We start from the raw sequence: 23,539 nt of genomic DNA on the forward strand, positions 1-23,539 counted from the left end.
ATTTTCTCTGACAAGAAACATTTTATTTTTACCACAGGTGTTGCAAAAGCAACAAATCAATGGAACAGAGAGCTCAAGTTAGACACAAAACCAAGGAGATTGCTCTTTCTTTCTACAGAGAACCCCAGGTTTACAACAGCCACCCCATTACATGCGTTAGCCTACTTAACCACTCTCCACCTGAGGAGATCTGAACTCACCACTCCTTGCAAAATGCCTGCAACATGAAGCCCTTGGTAATTCTGCTGGGATACTCTGCAACTTTTCCTGTCTAAGCTATTCCAATCCAAAATATTCATTGCGACAATGAGAGAAAAGTATTCTGTATCTTGAGGTTTGTAATGTTCAGAGCCAAAAGCCTGGCAAAAGCATGTTTCACTTAATGTATAAGTAATTCGCTATAGTTTACGAGTTTCTACACCACCCAACAACCATTTCCAGAAACCTCTTGCAAAGGCAGTTTGAGATATTTCACTTGTATGTTCCTTTCCCAAGAAAAAAAAAAATAACATACTACCTGATGCTCTGAGATTTCCCATGATATTATTATGCAGTGGTAAGTCATCGTTCCATCTCATCTTAGGAAAAAGACACCCCATAATGGCTGTAGAGGACATCGGACTTGTTTCTAACCAGCAAGACCCTTCCTACTCCAATGACACCCTACCCACTGTAACTGTTTTCTAACACTTTCCTGAGCAAAATGGCTGGTTGAGTGACCACTAATTCGTCTCCTATGGAATGCAGAGCAGAAAACATCTACTTCTCTGCAGTATGCGTTGATATATCAGGAAAACGATCTTTTCCAACACACCATTTCAAACTATTTCTGTTTCTCCACTACAGAATCATTCAGCTCTATAATATCATGGCACAGCATTGTTTTTAAGAATTATGGGTCTCTCTTGAACACTAAAATGCTGAAGTTTTCATTTTCCTCTGCCTGTATACACCTGCAGTTGGAACATAACATTCTGATTCTGCAGACATGCATATTTTCTGAGCAAAAACAAGTGGTAGCAGACAGCAAACCAAGCTTTGCTTTGTCCATCTGTAACTAAAGCACACTGTCGATTAGACCCCATGTTCCTCTTCAGGAGGGCCTTTACTCTCTCTGCAACCCTGTTGCAGCATAGCTGTATCCACACTTGGCTGTAAACAGCCTAATCTCCCAGTAGGAGCTATTATTAAAGTAGATGAGGGCTAGCCCAAATGGATTTGATTTTATGGTGACCTTTTTAGTGTCAGCATGTTCAGGGAGGGCTCTCTCAGAGGAGTGAAAGAACAGATGGGCAGCCAAGTCTAATAATTCTGTTCACTTTACTGCATGGGATCTTATTTTCCCCTGTGCTCCCCAGATGGATTTTCCTGCTTTATTTTTTGCCTGTAGTTTTAGCACATTTCTAAGGCATTATTTATACATGCATCCTTATAGCACAAGCCCTAATAGCATCAACATTACTCTTCATCTGAAGTCGATTTAAAGCACGCTTGGGTCTTCCAAGGAACAGCGTAACACAAGACAGTGTACACCTTTCCTCGGTTCACTTCAGCTTAGAGCTCCGGCTCTTTTCAAAGCCTCCTTTGTATTCTGCAGCAAAGTGTTTCTGGAGTTTTGCCCTAAATCAAAAGGTTCTGTATACAGGTCTTAGTGCTTACTGCAGAACTAACTTTCTATTATTCCCCATCATGAAATGCATTGGGTACCAATGATAACTAACACAGCAGTGTGAGGAAACAATGTTTTCAAAACAAATTGCTGAAAACATACAGATTTCTTCTCTTTCTCCCAGGACACTTGCCAGACCTCTATCACTCCATCAAGAAGTCAATTTGAAGCAGTCACGTTTCTTCAAATTCCCTCATTCCTCCAGCAATTACTCTCTCCTGGTGAAGAGGGTTTGCCATTGTTTTATTATTACAAACTTCTTTTCATGATGAGCCTTTTATCTATATTCACTTTGTTTTCACATTTTCATATTGTTTTTGTTCACCCATACTTCTATTTACCGCATTCCATTAGGATATTATGTTCAGAAGCTTTTGCCCTGAAGTGTATCCATCTTCTTTTGGCCACCTCTATCTTCTTTGTAATGCTTGTCTTTGGGCTCACCGTGGCTCATGTGCTAGTGCTCAATGCAACTAAAATGATAAAAAAATTGATATCAGATTAAGATTATAATATTATCTATTGCTTTTATCAGGAATTATTTTAATCGAGCTGTGGAGTTATACTTGGATATCTTCTGAGGTCTTGTAAGCTCTTGCAAAGTGATACAATTCCACTACAAGTCTTGTCTCTTCCCAAACCATGTGCACTTTTTCTTTTGTCTTCCAGAATGTGCCATATGATTATCATCTCCACATGCTTTTTGGGGACACCAACTTTGTTAAGTATGTTTTCTTGCATTCTTACAGTATTTTGGATCCTTCATCATGACTGCAGGGGCAGAATCTGCACTCCATATCCATGTCTAAACCTGCTTCCTTCACAGTAAAAAATCACTTCTGTCAAGCATTAAACCTGGGCTACAGAGTAGCCTCTTGTCCTTGTTTCAGCTGGGATAGAATTAATTTTCTTCATTGTAGCTAGTATGGGGCTGTGTTTTGGATTTGTGCTGCAAACAGTGTTGATCATGTGGAGATGTTTTAGTTGTTGCTAAGTAGTGCTTACACTGGTCAAGGACTTTTTCAGCTCCCCGTGCTCTGCCGATGCACAAGAAGCCAGGAGGGGGCACAGCCAGGACAGCTGACCCCAGCTCACCAAAGGGATGTTCCATACCATATGACGTCATGCTCAGCTTATAAAGCTGGGGGAGGAGGAAGGAAGAGGAGGATGTTTGGAGTGATGGTGTTTGTCTTCCCAAGTAACAATTACGCATGATGGAGCCCTGCTTTCCTGGAGATGGCTGAACGTCTGCCTGCCCATGGGAAGGAGTGAATGAATTCCTTGTTTTGCTTTGCTTGTGTGCCCAGCTTGTGCTGTACCTGTTAAACTGTCTTTATCCCAACCCATGACTTTTCTCACTTTTACTCTTCTGATTCCCTCCCCTACCCCACCAGGGGAGAGTGAGTGAGCAGCTGCATGGTGCTTGGTTGCTGATGATGACACCTCTTTTTTGATACATTGGTTATATTGGCCATAATCTGTTCACAAAGCAGGGAAAGAGTTAAAAAAAAAAAAGGGGGGGGGGGGAGGAGAGAAAGAAAGAAAAAAAATGGCTCTTCGGTCACATCACACATGCAAATAAGTCCATATTTTTTATTTGCTTGTATTTTCTGTTCAAAAATAGAAGTCAGATACTTCATTCTTACATCATCCCCAGCTCCTTTTTTTTCCTTCCAAATGTTTTTTTCTTATTCGATAATATTCTTTTTAATTTGACAAACAGCATTCCACACTATATTCACAATGATTGTACATGATGGATTTGAAAAGTGGCATAATGAGGTTCTGATTTATTCTCTGTTCCTTTCACAATAATTCATAACATTCCATCTGATTTTTGAGTGCCACTGAGCACTGCTCCTGTGTTTCCATAAGGCTATCTATTATGACTCAGAATGAGATTTAGGGTTGTAATAGTCAACTCACAACCCATCCAAGAATATGTAAAATTAGGATCATTTCCCCCCCGCCCTTAAGGGCATCATTATCTATTAATCTACACTGAATTTAATCAGCTGTTTTATCATTGCTTTCTCGGATTGCTTTGCAGCTCTTTATCATCGGTAGATGGTGTCATCAGCAAACTTTGTTGCCTCAGTATTCATTCTTTTTCTGATCATTTAAGAATATGCTAAAAAGCACATTGCAGCACAGAATAGTAGACTTCATGGGGAAATTTCTTCCACTATGACAAACAACGTTTTACCAATGCCCTCCTTTTTCCTAGTTTATATTCCACTATTTATACATATGAGAACCTTACCTTCCCTGTTATGACACAGCTCTTAGCTCTTAGAAGATTTTAGTGAAAAATCTTGATACACTGTTTTTGGAAATATCTTTACTGAATCCAGAGAACACTGACAGACTTGATTTTTTTTTTATTTAAACAAAAGATGAAGACTTATCCCAAGTATGCTTTCCATTTGTCCATCTAGTATTGATATTCTTCAGAAAAGTTTGTTCCATCTTATCTGGCACTGAATTTAGTGACCTGTAGTTCCCTAAATGTTCCCCAGAGGCAGCATTTTAAAAACTAGTAACACATTAGCCATCTTTGGTAACAAGACAGACTTAAATGACTGGTCATGTATCTCAGGAATTGAGCAGTTTCATCTCCAAGTTTCCTTAGAGCTCCTGAGTGAATGTCACGTCTGTCTGGAGATTTATTCTTGTTCTTTTCATCCATTTGCTCTGAGAACTCATCCATCAGTGACTAGATATGAGAAAGTTCCTCCAACATTTTTCTCCATCAAAAAGGATGACCATGTGGAAAACCTCACCAAGTTCTCCTCAAATGTGCTTATATATCAAAAGAGTTTAATTTTTCAGCTACTATATTGTCTCCTCTTTCATATGTTGATCACCTCTTGGACTTACACATCTCCAACAGGCTTACTTTTTAAACACACCAGGAAAAGTGATTTGTTATTCATGGCTATGCCTCTTGCAGTTATTTTTTCAATTATTTTCTGAACACCTTTTTTAATGTCTTTCTATTCTCATTTAGCTACAATCTCAACATTTTTAAGGAATTCTTCATATTTTCAGAAACCTTATTTACTCATGGCATGTTTACTCATATTCTTTACCCACAGCATCCTTCTTTTGGTATTCCAAGACACACACACACACAGGCAATATGCATTTTCTCTGAGTTGTCATCAAAAAAATCTGAAACATACTGGCAAAGTGAAACACTGATTATACTTCCTTTCATGTTTTTTCACATAGTTCAGTACTAACAAGGCTCTCAGTTACCCCGTTCTTCCCACAAAGAAGTATTCTTTGTACGTTTTACTTTTGGTATCAAGTCCTATTTGAAAATCAGGGTACAAAAATATGACAGAGGTTTGTTTCTTCCAGTCTCAGCTTAGCACTGCATATCCTGCATGTGTGCAGAAGTTACAGGTGGCTCTTGTAAGAGTTTCTTCCAGAGTCCCAGTTATCCCCAGGGGCTAGCACTGACCTCATGAAACAGGTTCAAAGCCTCACACCCTGGAGGGACACCGCACTTGAGCCACATACCTATTCAAGCATCTACCAGAGGTCATCAAGTAAGGGAACTAGAACCTATCTTTTTTTAACATCAAAGGTTTTTTTGCCAGGCAAACCTAGGAAATTTATCCCCCACTCATTAACACCTTCAGGTCCACAAGAGCTTCATTCATCTGGCCCTACTGAATAGATTCTCTGTTCAAGTCTTGCACTGCTGTTATCTCCACCAGCTGCACTTGCCAGCACAGTACTCTCTAAAAGTCTTTGTATCTAGCAACAAATTAGCAATCATTAAAGTATTTTGGGGTGTTCTTCGCAGAAAAGAGCAGAAGGGAGAGGGAAAAAAAGAAGAGGTAAAGAAAAACAAATAATTTGTAAATCCAGAATGGCAAAGTGGCAGGAGCCCAACCTGTAAGTTTCAGACACTTGGAAAACAACTAACTTTAGTTATTTTCAAGCCTATCCTTGATTTTGGTGTCCTAAGTTTCAAGATGATTTTGGAAAATTGGAAGGGGTTCTGAACTGATTTATGGCAATGGAAAACCTGCTTTGCAGTTAATGACCAAAAAAAAGAAAACCCCAAACCTAAAACACCACTCATTCATGCATCTGAGATATGATTAAGAGGTAAACCAGTTACAGTCAAAGTACTTCTACCTGGAGAGCTTTTTGTTATAAAGTCTCCTACGATTAATAAAAAGTAAGTTTAACAACATTAGATAAAAAAGGGTTAAAAATCCACAGAGTTTGATTTAATCACTAGATCAGCTTGCCTATGGATCCAGGTACAGGCTCTCTGTATAATCATGCCTAATTCAGTGCTTCAGCACTACACCATTCTCAAAGCCCCAGATCAGAAAACAACTTGTCCTACAAGTTCCTAAGCCCGTAAATTCCCAAGTTCCTAGAAAAGTCCCCACAAACTCCATCCAAATCCTGGTACCACCCTGGTACCAGGTGCATTTCTGGTTTAGAGACCACTCTCCCACCTCTCTGAACTTGGAGCTTCTTGTTGAAACTGTTCTTTTTTTCATAAAATACATTTGCACTGTTTCATTTAGCACATTTGGGACTGCAGCACTACTCAGATTAGTCAAAGTATGTATTTAATTCTGAAGTGCAGTCACCATTTCTATAATTATATATTTTTAAATATACTGTTGATGTTTTTTCATTTTCAATTAATATTTCTATATAATATAGAACAAAAGAAACAACGATGTAGTCATATGTGTATTAAACAAAAGATCTTGTGGAACAACAGAGACACAACTTGGTCTTCTCCTCGCCTCAGTAAACAGTACAATAGCATACACAATGTGTAATATCTTTTCCAAGGGACATTATGAAGTTTCAAGGCACAATTAACATACACGACAATGATTATGTCACCTTTGAGAACAGCAGATAATCTGGATTCAATTCAGCATTCCCAGGTAGTTCAATAAACAGACAATAAAAAGAAAGCATGTGTCAGATGAGCGACCAGCTCTTCTGGTTGCAACTCCAAGACAGGGACGGGTAGGTAATGGCAGTTAGACTTCAATAAAGCATGATGCTTATCCCTGAAGCATATTAGGATAAGGATACAAGATAATGAAATAGTGGGATCTTCATTATCCCTCAGTGGGTACCTGGAAGATACACACACAGTGGGCTCAAAGATTGAGAATTCAACTGATGATGTTAGAGCTAACATATTTTTTGGCACGTATGCCGTTCTCAAAGCCCCAGATCAGAAAAGTCTCATCCTACAAGTTCCTATGTCCATAAATACTCAAGTTCCTGAAAAAGTCCCCTTAAACCACAACAACTTGCAAAAAAATAGATTTTTGTATGAATTTCAGGGACATCAAGTCTCCAGAGAAGAAGTAAAAAGCCTACTAAGAGAATAAACTAAGCAATAGCTAAACGATGAGTGGTATAAGGAAACATCTGTAATATTTGACTGTTGAGATGCATTTATTGAAGGAAATAATTTTTCAAAAGATAAATTTGACTTGAATGCCCAAAGGAATAGCTACCTGGGATCAAAGCCAACACAACAGATAAGAACAGTTTTAAACTGAGAGATGACAGATCTCCAAACACTAGTGGAAAGACAAAATATAGGGTAAATGAGAACTCAGAAATGGATCTAAAAAACCTTTGGTAGCAGGAGAACATATGGTAAATAAAAAGAATTAAGACTGTGAACAGCAATCGGGTAAGAGGAGATGACATGCCTGAGTCTGCTCCGTATAAGCAACGGAGTAAGAAACAACTCTGCTGTGTAAACAACTCTCAGGAGCTTTCTCAACACAATTGAAGATCTTGACATACTTTTATAGGATGTGAAAATTAATTTTAAGGAGAAAACAGAAGCTTGGTAACAGAGCTCAGAAGTGGAGTATAGATATAGAAGGACAGATATCATTCAGGAAAGGTAATATTGAAGATGAGAGCGGTGGGATAGGCAACAAGCTGAGGCATTATGAAGGAAAGCATGTTTTTTGACAAAAGTCCACTTTTGAAAAGATAAAGAGTTTCTGTTGGAATCAAGGTGAAAGTTTGTAAGAAATCCGTGGTCAGATATAAACATGGATAAAGATCACGGTAACATCATTGGAAAGAGAAATATTAGTAGATATTGTGACAGGAGACAAACTTCCTGAAAAAGATTAGAACTGACTGTAGACAGTAATAGCAGCTAATAATATGGGTAATCTTGGATGTTACAGCCAACAAACCTGTGCAACAAATAGCCAGAGCTAACAAAAATATACATTATTTAAATTTGATTTTGTCATGTAATGAAGACTTAAATAGTTTATCATTGAAAGCTGAGTTAGCATCAATTAAATCAAAGGGCTAAAATAATAATTTCATAACTCAGTTATCAACTTCAAAAGTGTAAACTTCAGTAAACCTAGAGAGCTCTTCAGGGAACTCGAACGGAGGAATTCAGAGACTGGAATGTCTTTAAGTCAAAGATGATAGGATAATTAGGAATCTGCATTCCAGGCATCTGGAGGGGACTCTAGATCTGATTAAATTAAGAACCATTGCAAAGTAAGCTACTAGCTACAAGCAAAGAGCCAAAAAATGCAACAAGGATTATCAGGGTCATCTAACTTCTATGGCAACACGGAAATTGAATGGGACTTGCCAAATTTTCCTGGCATAGTACTGCAAAGCAAAGCCAAGCCAAAAATAATAAAAATAATAAAGATCATGATTTGCTGAGTTTGAACAAAGAACAATGACAGTCTAAATTGGGCCAGAAGCTGAATAGCTGAATTACTATTTTGCATTTTGATGACTATCAAAATTGCCATGGATGACAATAAGAACACAAAACAGAAACTATCTCCAATGAGGTAAAAGTACCAAAAATTCAAAGCACTATGTACTCTTGACTGGGAAAGAGTACAACTTCTTCACAGAAATACCAACTGATACAATAAGGAAGAAACCACAACCTCCCCCCTCGTATCCTCAGAGGACAATATTGTTGACGGTGCACAAGAAAAGACTGGAAAAAGCCTTGAAAGGTTGAGCTTTGACTTGTAAGGCAACACAGCTTCCCAGGTCGTTGACTTTGCATGAAGATAGTTCCAGCAGCTTTTTTTGCTGTTCCATAAACTCAAAAGAGGAACAGGATGTGCTAGTCCACGCTAGCTGTGCCTTTCCACCACCACATGGAAATATGCATGTGCAAATCCTAGGGATATTGAGAATTCAGCAGCTTTCAGAATCACCTTTCACTAAGAACATATGCTTTGATCTATGCATGCTTCAAACCTCACTCATACTGCTGAGAAATTAATTCATTACAATCTGCGCTGTCGCTTAGCAGTAAGCTTCAGGCAGCTCTTTCAAGTAGCACCCCCCTGCCAACAAACACAATATGTAAAACAACCAAAGGTCTGAAACCATAAACAAGAATATGCCCTAATATGCCCTAACCTAATGACAGGACAAACAGAGGAAATCTTTAAGAATTTTAGGAGACTGCATACCCTAAATGCCCTATTCCACCAGTGGCCCAAAGTGCTGACAGGCCTCAACACCGGTGGCATCTGACAATCATGGCACAATTAACCAGAGGCTTAAGCAGCAGAAGCAAGTACAGAAGTTTGCTTAGTGATGAAAACAGCTTCCAGAGGATGAAAGAAAAGATACAGGAAAAATCTCCTCTTCCCACTTCATCAGGCCATGGCAGGCAGATCCATTCTTAGGAAGTCTCTAAGCTCAGGACACCTGGGTTTCAACCTTTCAGGTAGGTCCTGGAACCAGTATGATGTCACACAAAGTAGCCGAATTTAAGCTAACCTTGATATTTTTATCCAAATGGCAATTACACACCCGTGTTGTAATGCTGACATTGGCATACTCTGCCCTGCAGACAGCAAACAGGCTGTGCCACAGCAGGGTCCTCACTTCAGATGAAGCAGACCTCTAAGTATTTACTTGGCATACCTGAACAGCAAGCAATTTATGCAATTTTGAGTATTTCTAAGAAAAGGTAAGCTATTTCACTTTCTCTCTTGCTGCAGAATTCCAACCAGACCTAGCACTCCCTTGCAAGCCTGGAAATCTGTTAAGGATTCATGAAGTGGATATCTTGATGAAGAATTCTGGTTTATAACAGGTCTTGATTAGGGGCATTACTTAGCCTGTAAACAAAATTTCAACTACTTGTATGTACAGCCTATGTAATGAGCTCAGATTTCATGCCTTATTGCACAAATAACACTTTTATTACGATAAAACAGTACAATAATACTTCTTTTGAAAAGTATTCCTATTACCATAAGCATTTTACTTTTGCATCATGAAACACAGTGAAGCAATTGAAGCTACAGGCAACAAATACCTGAATAAATGCTTTGCAAATACCATCAATACCATGCTGCCAAATATCATCACTTTTCCTGATTTGAAAAACGATTCCACTAAACTCATCCATTGGTTCTTTCCATTTTAATCACGTTCAAAGTGTTACAAACCGAAGTTGCTGACACTCATGATTGCTTGTAAAATTTCCTCGAGTAAACACTTACTGCATTCTACAAAAGTATAAATATATTTATCAGTATCTTGGGTTGTACAGAGGCTACATCATTCCGTTTAAGCAGAATTTAACAAACACTTCATTTTCTTAACACATCTTAATCAGTTTTACAATATGCAAGACAATGGAGTAGTCCCCAAGAACCTGGTATTGCACTATTACTTTTGGCTACATTCCCAATGAAATCAACAGGGATTTTCGATTAGGTAAAGAGTGCTGGTTATTACATAATAAAAGCATAGCATGGAACATTCACTGAAGGTAAAATATGCTTCTACCTTCATCCTCTGGAACTGAGCTCTTCAATTTTATATTGCAAGACGATCTCTGCTAAACAAGTCCTGGTACTCTAGCTCCTCATTCTTATCCTGTACTAAATCTCCAAATTCTCACAAAATCTGCTCCGTAAGTACACCCAATATTTATGAAATGTTTCATTAACTAGTATTTCTTTTACAAAGTAGTACACAGAAAGCTTTAAATTTTAACACAGAGAATATATAGCAGGGAAAGAATGTCACATATTTGATTTTTATGCATGATGGATATGTTACAAATGACTTAGAATGAATTTTTATTTTAGATCTTTATACTGCCAGGAAGATAAAAACAGATATAACAGGCACATTGGTCAGTAATAAATATTTATTTGAGCAATATTTTATCCTTGAAGACAGAATGCCCATTTCTGCACTCTGTTTTCAGAGACACTTCTATATCTGGGTTAGATATCAGTTAGACCAGTTAGAACAACACAAGAAGTACATTTTCTGATCTCACTTTGAGAGGTCACTCCACCCCTGGATCCAGAAACTAAGGGTGGCCTGCTGCCAAGTGGGAAGTCCTGCATACCTGCCGTGTCCTCAGCCATGCATCCATACAATCCACCTCTTTCAAGCGTTAACGCAGCTGTAACATGAGTCAGGTCAGGATCTGATCTCGCCTTTTTCCTCCCAGGTTACTTTTCCCTCAGGTTGCTAAACAGATTCAGCTCGCAGTACTGTTACAGGAAAACTTTTGCCAGAACAAGGGATGGGACAGAAATGTATGCAAGGGAAGGCCAGGGTGGAAGAGACAAGACCAAATCTGGCATCAGCAGCACGTACTTCAGTCATTTAAGAGTGATTATAAACACTTCTCACTCTAAGATACTCCCCAACACTTTTCACAACCACACCATTAGATTCCTGCCTCAGTAATTATTGTACTAATAGCTTTAGCTATTATAATAGTAACAATATTATAATATTGTTATATAATAATAACTAAATAATCTTTAGTTCACGCAGTTAAAAAAAGTTACTAGATTCTTACCATGCGCAAAGTAGTTTTGTACTGCCAAAGACAAAAAAAGCAATTTCAGCAGCTCTCTCAAAGCACAAGGAGTCGTTCAGTAACTGTAGATTACAGTGGGATGTGCTGGAGTCACACACAGCCTGTTCTCCCCTGCTCTGCTCAGGTAACAGGTTCCTGACCTGTGTGTGCAACTACAGCCTGGTGACCAACCAAACCAGCTCCAGGGGCTGAATCCACTGGCATTAGGACTGAGACACACAGAAGTGGCTTTTTGAGAATGCATGTGCACACACATACATATACATACGTAACAAATTAACAGTTATATGGCAACATGTAACTACTGTATTTCTACAGTACCTCTATATTTACCTTACATGGGTATTTAAGGAATTATGTCCTCCTTATCAATACAATTTTATTATATAAAAGCATCTTTGCTGCATGCATGTGTGTGTATATACAAAATACATATATATGCTATATAGCTATACAACATCTCTGCACAGAGGTCTTTAGATCAGATATATATACACACACACACACATATATACACACACACATATATACACACACACCCCGCTTTATTTTTCTCAAAAATGTTACCCAAACATCCCATAATTTAGTGGAGAATAAATATCCAAATTTTTTAAACTTCTACTACAGTACAATTCTGTTGTGAAAAAATAGCTCTGAAATGTTGATTTGTAATACCATAAAAATAAGACTTTTATCTAATTGACTTTCCACAGAGCATAACTTATTGTCTAGAAAACAAATTACTACTTTAATGACTACTACATTTGATGTGATTTTAACTAAACAAATCACCAATTTCAGACTAGAATTAGGATTGTTCTATTATTTGCCCTAAACCTAGTATGGGAGTGAATTTATAGACACGGATATTTTGCCCAGCTTTCAAGGATGCACATTAAACCTCTAGCACAAGTAAGCCCTAAAATTCAGTAACTATCTACAGACCAGCAACTATCATAAGCAAAACCTGCCAAGAGACACCCTATTTAAATCCATGCACATGTAAGCTCAGTAAAATAACAGGCTACAAGTGGAAACAGGCTGCATAAAATGGTTCAAGAATTTATTAACTCTACTTCTCTCACACCGTTCAAACAAATACTTGAACACCCGCATCCCCTTTTACCCCTCAAGAAAACCATTTTATTTGGTTTCCTCAGGTAGAGACAGCAAAAGTCAGTGTAAAACCTTGCCTCCCTCGCACACACACCAGTCTAAAATCCTTTGGTGTGGCAGCTGTATATCTTACGATACAGGAGAGCAGGCTTCACAGAATTTAATTACAGGTGGGAAACTGGAATAACTTTGTAGGAGAGGAAGCTATGTCACTCCTCAGTGACAGAACAGCAGAAGAGAAAATGAATTCAAATACCAACACAAATTTCATTTCAGTTGCCAACACAGAGTTCACACACTACGAAACTATGAGCAACCATCCCATCCCAGGTCTGGCTGCAGAGGCTGTTGATTACAGCAGGTAATTCTGCAGTTACCCTGCGAGCAAGTATCTTGGGCTCAGCCAATTTGGCAACATCTACCTTATCTTAACTGTTTCTAAATTGTATGTTCCTCATTCAAGGCTGAGATTCCCATCTTTCTCACTGGACCACACTGAATTAGCTACCTCTTGCAGCTGATCATTTTAGTGAAGACTGATAACAAAAAACACATTAATGACATCTGTCTCCTAGGTGTTATTTGTCCAAAGTAACCAAATTTGTCCCCTCCACAGAATAACAATTTCCTTGACTTTCCTCTTAATGCTAGAGCATGCAGCCAATTTTTTGTTGCTACTTGTGCAACTTGTTTCCTATTTTGTGCCATTATCTTCCTGGTTTCACTGTGCTTCTCAGAGTAACCTGATCTTTTCTCTTCCTCTCTGCATCTTTCTTTCACCTGAGCTAAATGAAGAACTCCTGATTTTAAAAAGCTGCTATCTTACTATGTTTCTTATCTTTCATGCAAAATGGAAAATTATGTATGTCCTTACTCCTCATGTATTTAAAGAATCTCTGCCCCCATTTCGCTCCCTTATCTCTCAGACGAGTTTCCTGGAAAATTATATCTTCCAGATGCTTGAGTTCACTAAAGTCTACTTCCCTAAAGTTCACCATTTCTGATTTGCCAGTAGTCCTCCTAGGCCACCTCTTCCTGGTCACCGTTATCTGTCTTACTTTCTGCCTGAACAGTCTCAGTTCACCCTCAAAAGCAAAAATCAAATCTAGAATACTTTCACCTGTAGTTGTTGGGGTATTTTTGTTTTTTTCACAAGTTGTATCAAAAACATCACCAGTACATTTCAAGGGCCTGTTGAATAGTCTGTGTCCTGCTATATTGTTTTCCCAACAGAAATCCGGACAGTTAAATTCCTCTATTTAATCACTAAATCCTGTACTCTAGATGATTCTATAAATCACTAGCAAAAATCCTGGTTCAGTGGCCTGTCACAAACTCTTATCATCATGGTGGTGTTGGTTTTTTTCCCCCCTCATGACTGAGAAAACTTGAGCAGGCTTAGCTCCCCTCTGCATTCTGCATCTTAGAATACGAGAATACACCTCTTTGATATTGGGACTCTTCCTTCCCCAGACAAAACTCCCTATTAACTTCTCTCTCATGTCATTTCACCTCTCTCCTATTTTAACTAAATCATAATTTTCATCATGTATTAAGACTTCATGTTTCCTCCTGCTTATTTCTTCTTATCATGGTCACCCAAGCGGTCCATCAGAATCAGCCAACTGTTTACATAGACCTGAATAACGCTGTACCTTCTAGTTTTTGTCCTTGTCCAAGACTGTTACATATGTAGTTAGACTTCTTTTATCTTCCTTCTCTTTCATAGAAAGTCATCTTCTTACTAGGTTAGTGAACCGGTAAGTTCAATGGTAACAACTGCTAACAACACACTTTTCCCATTTTTCCTTAGAAGTGGCTACCCTATGGCCACAAAACTGTCCATTCTGTGACCACACACTTATCTCCAGGATATCTATATGTGTGCGAACCTTAATTGGAAAACCTGATCCACTCGCCCTGCTTTAAATGCCAGCAGTCTACTTTTGATCCATTCGGGATCACTTCTAGCACAATACCCACATAGGTGGGCAATGCTGGGTTGCCTCAATCAACCTCAGAGATTTTGAAGTACCATATCAGATTTGGTATTCAAAGAGGCAACACATGCCCCAGCCTATCAGGTGAACAGGTTACTCTCTCCATCAGTCTCAGGAGACAGTTGCTCAGGAGATATTGCTTCCTCCTAGGAGCAGAGGGTGCTGAATCTTACCACCTATTGCCTACATAAGCTTCCCTTTCCTGCCATGGGTGGTGGATCTTCATTTGTTGCTAAGATGGTGTAGTTGTCTCTGATCTCAACTTCCCCATTTAGCATATTGCTATCACTGATGCTTCTCAGACTGATCACTTCCCCCTGCAGGTGACCTATTCGTTTTCACTTTCCACAAACCACTTCCTCTCTTTGTTAAACCTCACTGACAAGGAGAAGTAGTAGACATTTCCCATTCACTCCAGAAAGGAGTAGAGTTTGTGGCCTCTTTCTGGAAGACCCCCTACTACACAAAAAAACAGGCCTGGGAGCCAACACAATGCTGGTTCACCATATGACATGATCATAATTTTTTTCCATATAATGTGATACTTGTTAACCTTCATAAACTCAATTTTTGCTACCACTATTTTTAAAGTCCTCCCACGAGGTCACATCTTACTTGGCTAGAATAGCATCAGAAACAACTGGATTCAGCCTTCAGCTTCCTCATATCTGTTTAGCCTATGTGTCATCAGACCTTTGGATATTATCAGAGCTTTCTGATAATATCTGGTGAAACTAAGTACACCCAGGAAGACACTAAACAACCCAAGTATACACTTGGCATTAAAAAAATATTTTTTTTTTACAGCAAGACCTTTCTTCTTTGCTGTCCTGTGTTTCTTATTCTCCTAGTTATCTGACCGCTGATCTTTTGAAACTTTTCTAACTAAAATGGAGTTTTACAACCATTACAACCATGGTTCCAGTGGAGTTTTAACCCTGAAAGGTACTAACAAAATAACCCAATGTGACATTTTGGACAATGAACATTTTGGTTCTATATTAAATTATTAAGTTTTGAGTAAATGATCCTGTGGACAGACTAACTGGCTATGTAGAATTCCAACTGGTTATACTATGTCTGCTTAGAATACCTTTGAGAGTGTTATGCAGTATGGTTTTTGCTGTGGTTTAACCTGGTGGGCAGCTAAACACCATGCAGCCTCTCGCTCACTCCCCCACGCCAGTGGGATGGGAGAAAGAATCAGAGGGGCAAAAGTAAGAAAACTCGTGGCTTGAGATAAGTACAGTTTAATAATTAAAATAGTAATAATAATATTGTAATGAAAGGGAAAACAATGAGAGAGAGAAGCGACACACAGGGAAAACCCCAAGCGATGCAACTGCTCACCACCCACCGACTGAAGCCTGGCCAGTCCCTGAGCTGCAATCACGGCCCCCGCGGTCAACCCCCCATCCCAGTTAATATACGGGGCATGATGTCATGTTGTCATATGGTATGGAATAACCCTTTGTCAGTTTGGATCAGCTCTCTTGGCTGTGTCCCCTCCCCTCCCAGCTTCTTGGGCCCCTGGCTCAGCATGGGAGGCTAGAAAAGTCCCTGAGCAGTGTAAGCACTACTTAGCAACAACCAAAACATCAGTGTGTTATCAACATTATTCTCATATTAAATCCAAAACACAGCACTATATCAGCTACTAGAAAGAAAATTAACTCTATCCCATCCAAAACCAGGATAGTTTTCAAAGGACTATAATTGAAAGGCACCAAGGCTGCATTAAAAGCCTGAAAATCAGGTTTTCTTAAAGAACAGCTTTAACTCAGTCTAATAGAAATCAAGAAAAAACAATTCAAAGTATACATTATTGGAGGTGCACTTCTGCACACAGCAAAGACAGGCGGAACAGATGTAACAGAATGGCAGAAACATAACGAAGAATCTCCTTCCAAAATGTCTACCGTTTAGAGTGTCAGTCTACCACCTGTCACTAAGGTGGGAGTATTCACATAGCTCCATTCTTCTGCTAGTGCAGCACATAACCACATCTTCTTACAAAATTCCAGTTGAAGTAAATAGTTACACATTTTTATATCTTCTGAGATTATATCAGAATAGACTGCATCTCTGAATTCCAGTTTAAGCAAAACAACACATTTTCCGCTCACAAACTTGCATGAAGAATTCCATCGATATTTTCAAGAGCTACCCAAGAGTACTGGGATTTGGTTTTGGCATATAAAACTCAAAAAATGTTTGGTTTGCTTCAGTAAAAACTGAGGAGTCTTCAGTATCTCTGCAATCTCTAATTGCAGCATCTCTGAAATATTTGCAAACACCAGGCTCAAGGAATAAACATCATGATAAAAACCACGTAACACATTTCAGATCACATTTACTCAGAGAAAGACGTTAATCAGTCATGATCCACATGTGCTACTGGTATCCCTATTGTCATGGTTTTGGCTGGGATAACGTTAATTTTCTTTAGGGGCTAGTATGGTTAGTTATAGTTTTTTGGATTTGTGCTGGAAACAGTGTTGATAATGTGGAGATGTTTTAGTTGTTGCTAAGTAGTGCTTACACTAGTCAAGGGCTTTCTTAGATTCCCATGCTCGACCAGATGCACAAGAAGCCGGGAGGGGAGGGGGCACAGCCAAGAGAGCTGATCCAAACTGGCCAAAGGGATATTCCATATCATATGACATCATGCCCAGTATATTAACTGGGGGGACTTGGCCGGGGGAAGTTGGCCAGGGGAAGCAGCGATTGCGGCTCAAGGACTGGCAGCATCAGTCAGCAGGTGGTGAGCAGTTGCATCACTTGTTATTTTCCCCTGGGTTTCATTTCTCTCTCTCTTGTTATGTTCCTTTTCATTATATTATCATCATCATCATCATAATCATTATTATCATTACCATTATTACTATTACTATCTTAGTTATTAAACTGTTTTTACCTCAACCCACAAGTTTTCTTACTTTTGCTCTTCCAATTCTCTCCCCCATCCCACAGGAGTTGTTGTGTGGTGTTTAGCTGCTGACTGGGGCTAAACCACAACAACTATGTAGGAGACAAACAGAAGTCTGGTGATTTTGAATCGTGGCATAGCCTTGGAAATCCCTTTTCAGCTGTGCTGATAAGCATACTAATCAATCACTATTTGTTCCTCTTTCTTAAAACAGCTATTTAAGCTATAAGCTTAAAATCCAAGCTTTTTTATTTTATCAGGAAGTTTCTAATTATGGAAGCCGTATCTTCCTTTTTTTCCTTTTAAACATATGTCTTCTGGTATCTCTTTTCTAAGACATTTCTATTTCTTTCAGCCTTTACGTACACTGTAATACTCAACCATTGCTTATGTGGTCAAACCTATGTTAGTTTCCAGACACCCATCTCAGGTAGCCCAGAATTACATATCTTAGTTCAGCTTGGGCACGTACACCCTAATTTAGGTTCATGGATAGCTTCATTTGAATTTTCTAACTTGAGTTAACTTCTGTGCTGCCACAGCCAAACTCATCAGTTACTTAATGTAATTGGATCCCATTTGTGTCTACATAACCTGCACCCATACAGCCTTTCAAAGACTCTCTGTGTACACTTACTGCAAGCCATGAAAAGCAAATTTATCACCCTCTCTCAAACTTTGATATCTACTGCAGCTCAGACTTCAGCAGTGCCACATCTCTGCTTGATCACGACATCATCGCTCTGCAGATTTTCCAGCTGGACAAGTCTGGCCATGACAACTGTGAACTCTAAGGAGCCAAATGCAAACAGTGCCTTAGTCACAGAAATTCCTCATACTCCTAAAAAGTGAAAATACTCCTTAGACTTACCCACCCCTCAGTGACCCATTTACTTCTCTCTTTATAAAACTTCCATTTTCTGTATAAGCCCTTTTTGTTTGCTTCAAGACTGCCCAAGCCCATGTATGCAAGAATCTGTTTTGAAACCCAAGGAGGCCAACGCAGCTGGTTTTAACCATGTCAGTGCCAAGTCACATTCAGACGGACTTCCTTCTCCATGCACAAAAGCAGCTACTTTTAAAAACTGTAAAACTGCACACATCTAGGAGTGCTTACAGTACTAGTAATGCCTATACAGTATACGCTGTCATCACTAGTAGGAATTCCCCCTTCCTTGACCGTAGGCCCAAAGAACACAACATTTTTTTGAAGAAGCTCTGGTTTATTGGGCTGGTTTATTTGGGCTTAATTTCAGTTTACTTGGCCTTAATTCATTTTAATTTTGGCCATACACTTATCACAGGTTATTAGTAATGTTTCAGTTGTGGAAGTTTCTACTGCGTAACACAAAGTCATCGTACCATACTATAAATATTGATAAATGTATACCACCCTGTATTCTTTATTACCCTACCTCCTTCAGCTTTTGCAGTTTACAATTCAAAATCCTGAAGAATCAAGATACGAATAGGAGACAGGGATAGCGAACACCCATGCTTCTTGATACATTTCTTGAACAACCTCCAACAACTCTTTCTTTTCTGGTGGGGGCACTTGGTCAGATGGCTACTTAATGGTTCAGTGTTCAGAAAACAGCTTATGCTACCCTTGTCGATTACATCTATCTTGGCCTTTTTGTTCCTTTAAAAAAAACCCAAACTACCAACTACCAATGTCTTGGAACAAGACTTTCTCCTTTCCTTTTGTGCTTTTTTTCTGTTCCCACTTGCACGAGATAAACAGCCTCATGCTATGCAGCAGCCCTCCCCTTTGTTGAGTGTTTGCTGTTTGAGAGAGTTATTTGGCAAAACTATCAGGGAGCTGTTTCTATTTCAAGGAATTCTGCTAATTTCATTCCATTAAGAAAGTTTCAAGGCAAGACTCAACAAATCCCTCCTCTTCACCGAGCTCCCATTCATTACACCTAGCTGCCACTATGGTTTCTATCCCTGAAGCAAGGAAACTGTCAATTGGAAAAATCAACTGTGAAAACATACTCCTTTCACGCAGCTTGCCTCACCTAGCCCACATCTGCATGAGGAACTTCCATGGATAAAAATTTAGGATGTTTTCCCTGCCACTTATTAAGCAGTTATTTATCATATTAGAATCCAAACCAACTATTACTTAACCCTTATTTTTGCTTTCCAGCTTTCTTCTTCAAATTTCAGAGGTCAAATCTGCAGGCTCAGTTATCTCAGTTTTGGATAAATGTGTGTTTATCAACCATAGCCTAATCGATTTCAACCAGTTAGAAGGATTCACATTGCGTCAGGGAGCAGCAAGGGCCAATCAATCCCTAGGGGAAGGCAAGCCCCAAGCTGAGCGTGAGCCAGCACAGGCAGTACCCTCACTGACCAGGGCACAGTCCCACAACATCTGAACACAGTACGCAGAGCAGGGTACTTACTGGTAACAGGGCCCTCTGACAGTCCCAGACAAGGCAAAGTGACAAGCCAGGTCCAGAGCCCATGCAGGTCGCCCAGTCAGGTGCAAAAGGAGACAGAACTGGAAATAAGATTACAACACAGGTCCAAAGACAAGGCAGAAGGCAAGGAATAAAGTACATCTAAAGGCATCTATCCAGGAGACAAGCTACCTACAACACAGGTCTGAGGTCCCCCCACGAGTTAGAAGTGCACCTGAGTTCTAAGCATGGGGCTTCTGGGTCCATCGGCACACGTGTAGGCAGAGGCCCCAGGTGAGGCTGCTCAGGGCCATTAAGGCCTATGGTACTCTCAGAGCCCTGACATTTCCCTGTTTCTATTTACTTCCTACGCGTTTACAATTTGTATTTCATTTTTATGACATCTACTAACAGGTTTCCTTGCCCAAAGAGTCACCATCCTAGTGCGCTTCACGCCCAGCCCAGTGTTATTGCTCTCCAGTTGCCTAGACCAGAGCTAAAATTTTATGGTCACTCTTAAGAGTTTTAGTTGCTGCTTCTATTTTATATCCTTCCATTTCTCCAACGGGTGAATGACTTTCATATCTGACGCTTGTGACTAGCAGCTCCACCCAAATTTATAGGTATGGGTTTTGTGTCCAGGTAATTTTTTCTTTTGTTTTCCACAGAATAAACAAATAATTGAGTTTGGGGTTTTTTCCCTTAATTTTTCACTACTGCTAAAATATTGGAAATAGCTCTTGGACTTGTTTTTCTTAGGCCTGGTTTGGAACGGCACCTCACAGACCTCTCTAAGATCTCGGTAGCCCAGCATCTTTCAACAGCTGTGATCTGCAATGCAAGCAGAGCTTGGCCGGGCAAGCTGATTGCCAGAAAAACACTCTAATCCTCCAGCCCCGGTCTACATTCGCTTATTCTGGCCATTTTGGAAAATGGGATACGGAAACAAATGAACAGTGATGTTCTTCCTTAATCTTTTACCAGACCGACCTTCTTCTGAACTTTATATGGGCTGCAAAGCCAGCAACACATGCAGTACAGATGCCTGTTCTAACTCCAGCACAGCACTTGCCCAGTCCCGCATCCTAACAACCAGTTTCTTCTAAGCCCTGTAGCTCGTTCATTTGCTTAGTGGTGGGGTTTGGTTGCTCTCTGAGTTCAAACTGAAGCTCCTTTCTGATCAGTAGCAGTACATTTGCCATTTATTACCACAATTTGCTCCAGTCTGGCTGGATCCTAGAGCGCAGCCTCTTTTCACTAAGAAGTTGGCTGACATTTATATATCTGTAAGTTAACTCTATTACAAGTCACAGATGATGTGCTCACAATACCTTTGTTTAATTAGGAATAAATGTATAAAGTAAAATGGCATTAATTAATTTCTTTTATCACAGCCCCAAGTCTTACAGACTTTATGCCAAACAGTACTCCCTTTTTAATCTATGACAATTCTCTTCTCTTTCAATTTCAATTCTCTTTCACCTCTCTTTATCTGCCTCACTCTTAGTAAATTCCGCAAACTTCATGTATCTTGGTCAACTTCTCAAATACACCTTTGACTTGCACTTAAGCCCCAGGTTTAGGTGCACCGCTGCATAAGAATTTAAGTCATTCCTTATGGCTCCTACATTCATGTTTGCAAACAAAAACATCAGTAAAACTCCACCTGACTCACTACAATAATTTAGTGATAAAGGCAGTAATCAGATAACTTATGTTCCATTGTTGTGAATCAGTTCATAAAGCCTAGACTTACATTTTAATATTAATTTCAATAATTGATGTTCATAGTATAATACACTCCAGAGTGAAAAGCCAAGCTGTGCTTGCATCTCCCGGGTGTCACTACCCCAGGCAACTCTTGCCTTTGTAACATTCTTTTCCACAGGTGTCTGAGAATCTTCATGTCTTCTCCCTCCCACCCAAACCTCCAGTGCAAGTCTGTTAGGAAAAAATCTCACTTATCTTCTGGGTGCTATAAAACCACCATTAGTACCACCTAGCAGGCATAATTTAAGGCCCAAGATCTTTACTCATGGATTTATTTACTTTACAAAGGTGGTCAGTTTCTTATATCAGTAAAACCAGGAGACGCTTGTCCAAAGGGACAACCTAACGGGCAGATGGAAAAGAAGCACCCAAGGATGCAACTCTTTGGATCTGCTCCATGTGCGAGGCCAACACTGGAGCGGGGGCCTTGGGGCTGTGCGGGAGCCGGGAGCCGGCGTGACCCCGGGGCGGGGCCGGGCTGCCTGCACCCCACTTTCACCAGCCCAGACAGTCCCTTCCCGCCAGCCCTCCCTTCCCCACTGCACAAGCATTGCTTGGGGGGCGGGTGGGGGGGATGGGGGCTGGCGGGCCTACAAGGTCGCCTCACGCTTCGCTCCCGCCCGTCTCGGCGCCCCCGCGGCGCGGCCCCTGCTTACCCCGGGCACAGCTGCAGGCAGGCGGCGCGGCGGGAGCCGCTCCGGGCCCCGCTCCGCTCCCTGCGACGGCCAGCGGAGGGCGCCCGCCCCGCTTCCCGCCGGGCAGGGCCGGGCCGGGCCGAGCCGGGCCGGGCCGGGCAGGGCGGGGAGGCGCGCAGGCCGCGGGGGCGGGGGGTGGAGGGCAGCCCCCGCCCGGCCCCGGTCCCGCCGCTGCCGCCGCTGCCGCGGGGGAGGAGGGCCGGGGGTAGCGGTGTGTCCCCTGCCGGGGCAGTGGGGAGAGGGGCTCGGGGAGCGGCTGCCCGCGGGGCAGGGAGCCGCCGGCCGCCGCCGGGGCCTCCCGGCGCTCAGCGGAGGCAGGGCCTAGTTCGCGGCACGGCGGTAACGCTTTTCCCTCTTTTTTTTCCCCTTTTTTTCTTTTTTCTTTTTTTTTTTCAATACCCCTGTAGTTTATTTGGTAATTTAAGGGCATATGATTTAAATCAATATAAAATTCAAATACTTTTGTGCCACCTGTTGGATTTTGCCACTAATTACATGTAACTGGAAGCACGCTTCCCTACTCAGTCTGGGAAGTATTTCCCATAATGTTACTAGGTGCCCTTATGAAAATGCTACTTTGTTTGCTGTTTAGAAATATTTTCTCTCTGGGCAGGCAGACAGATCTGTTCTTTCCTCATAAAAATCTGATCTGTAAATTACAGACAGATTCAATGAGGGCACGGTGTGATGCGAGTCTGGAGTCAAGAGTTCTTGTGGTAGCGCAAGAATTATTTGGAAAGGTTCTTAATGGAGAAGCACCAGTCTGAAGGCCCGGGAGGTGGACGTGACCAACGGTACAACGATAGGGACACAAAGCCATAAGCACACCTGGCAGTATCCCTGGGCCAGGAAAGGGAGGAGCGCGCCAGGCCCCTGCTTTCCTCGCGCCTGTGAATACACAAACAAGAACCGGCACTACTGCTCAGACTATCAATCACGGGCGGTCACACAACACAAAGCATGCCAAATGTTATACAGTTGAGACTCTCTCAAAAAATAATTTCGTTTGACCCTTCTTCAATCGCTGTCAAGTCATAATGTCAGGACTCATTGTGTAAGCGTA

General features: G+C 40.7%; 1 protein-coding gene across 1 annotated transcript in view; it reads right to left on the reverse strand.

Annotated features, from left to right (window-relative positions):
* The window catches only part of LOC135311961 (actin nucleation-promoting factor WAS-like), a 72,688-nt gene extending 49,412 nt beyond the window's left edge, over positions 1-23,276 (reverse strand). The window contains exons 1-2 of the mRNA XM_064443218.1: positions 22,438-23,276; positions 20,015-20,112 (exon numbers count right to left, since the gene is read on the reverse strand). Coding sequence (XP_064299288.1) covers positions 20,015-20,112; positions 22,438-22,906 — 567 coding nt within the window. The 5' untranslated portion in view covers positions 22,907-23,276. The remainder of the gene's footprint in view (positions 1-20,014; positions 20,113-22,437) is intronic.
* Positions 23,277-23,539: the final 263 nt, after the last annotated feature.

The sequence above is a fragment of the Phalacrocorax carbo genome, chromosome 2 (assembly GCF_963921805.1).
Source record: "Phalacrocorax carbo chromosome 2, bPhaCar2.1, whole genome shotgun sequence".
Taxonomy (NCBI): domain Eukaryota; kingdom Metazoa; phylum Chordata; class Aves; order Suliformes; family Phalacrocoracidae; genus Phalacrocorax; species Phalacrocorax carbo.